Below are 1,873 nucleotides of genomic sequence, written 5' to 3' on the forward strand. Positions count from 1 at the left end.
CTGGGTGTAGTAAACTTAGCAAAACAATATCCCCCAAAGGCCGTAATACACATTAAAACGTGCTTCTGCACAGCTAATGGGAAGCGTTACCTTTCCAAAACTAAAGAACTAACAAAAAAAAAAATATCAGAAACATGAAGATTTTCAAAATTACTAGGGCTAGCGTTCAGCTCCAAAACGAAAGGCTAACAAAAGAGAAGAAACATAAAAAGCAGCGTGCCGCTGCACCGCTAACGGGAGCGTTCCGCTCCAAAAACATAACATGTACAACTAAAAACATGAAAAATTACTAACAATTACTAGGGGTAGTAAAATAACAGGAGGTACCTTTGTTTCCATTTCTTCCAGTTGCAGCAAGAATCTGCCCCTTGTATTTGCTCTTTCCAAGGGCACCATCAACATATAAAACAGGTAGGCTGAACTTGAAACCCTGAATTTGGCCAGCATGAGCTACAAAAACCCTTTTAAACCTCTCGGTACTCTCATCAACTTCAAGAACAACTGAAGAACCAGGATTAGTCTCCAACACAGCTTCCCTAAACCAGCTTAACATAGAAAAAGAATCACATTCCGAGCCATACATCTTTTCCACACACCTTTTTTTTGCTCTTGAAGCAACCTTATAACTAATTTCATAACCATAAGTAGACTTGAAATTGCTCATGATCTCACGGGGCTTCAAACCAAGATTCAGACAGACAGTAGACTCAATGCAGGTCCTAACAATTTTAGACCCTAATTGCCGATGAGAACGATTCCTTATCATATCTCTGCATGTATGAACATTATTAAACCGCGTTATGTAAAAGCACTAATTAATAGAAGCAACAGATCCAAGTACTTCCCAGCCACAGTGGTCAACATCACGATTTGCACAAACAGCAATAACGTAAATTGAATCATTCCTAGACAGCACATATTGGAAACCACTTTGAACAGCAAACTTCCTCAGTTTATCTCTAAAGTCTGCAATGCTCTCAAACTTCTGCCCAGCATGTGACAAATATGAACCCCATTCATCCGACAAAAAAAACTTCTGAGGTCCATCCTTAAAAGCATCACCTAGATAGTCATTCTCATCTATCATCTCAGCACAATCATCAACCACTACACTAGTTGATGAACAACTTTTCCCGACATCCTTGACTATTGTCACTACTACATTATCCATATGATAAATTTTTGCACAACAGAAGAGCATCTTAAAATCATATTCATTATCTAAATAGACGAAAGAACAAGCAGGTGATGAATACTCAAGGTGAAAAGAATCGTTGGACGAAAACTTAAATCGTTTTCGAATGGATTGAATAAGGTCTGAATAATTCATGAGCTCATTGAGGAGAAGGACAAAGCCATTGCCAGAAAAAACAAATTGAACACACAAAGAACCAACAGTGCTCCTGCAAAAAAAAAAAACACACAGGTCCATAAATTACTACCCCCAGTAAATGTCAATTTCTACAAAAACAGATTGAAAAACATAAGTAATATGCTAGAAGTACAAACAATAAGCAATGAAAACAACAACTAACCACAATTAAAAAACAAAAACACACAGATCATAATATTACTACCCCCAAGTAAATGTCAATTTCTACAAAAACAGACTGAAAAACATAAGTAATATGCTAGAAGTACAAAATAAAAGCACAGCAAAACATTAAAACAACAATAAGACATAGATCACCCCAGTAACAAGTCCAAAAAATCCAGAAATTTTCGAAACAACATGCAAATGAAGCGCATTCAAGAAGCGACCTATAATTCAACTAAAAACATAAAGAAAAAAGGAATCGAAGAGATTCAAACCGAGTAGGAACCGAAGAGCAAACCAAAGCCCGATCTAGCTCCATTTACTACGTAATTCTGC

The 1,873-nt window shown here is 36.8% G+C and overlaps 1 protein-coding gene across 1 annotated transcript in view; it reads right to left on the reverse strand.

Moving 5' to 3' along the window:
- Positions 1–576, reverse strand: part of LOC101291507 — a 5,136-nt gene extending 4,560 nt beyond the window's left edge. Inside the window, exon 1 of the mRNA XM_004294981.1 lies at positions 328–576. Within this exon, the coding sequence (XP_004295029.1) occupies positions 328–553 (226 nt within the window). The 5' untranslated portion in view covers positions 554–576. The remainder of the gene's footprint in view (positions 1–327) is intronic.
- Positions 577–1,873: the final 1,297 nt, after the last annotated feature.

The sequence above is a fragment of the Fragaria vesca genome, linkage group LG3, assembly GCF_000184155.1.
Source record: "Fragaria vesca subsp. vesca linkage group LG3, FraVesHawaii_1.0, whole genome shotgun sequence".
NCBI classification, from domain to species: Eukaryota; Viridiplantae; Streptophyta; class Magnoliopsida; order Rosales; family Rosaceae; genus Fragaria; species Fragaria vesca.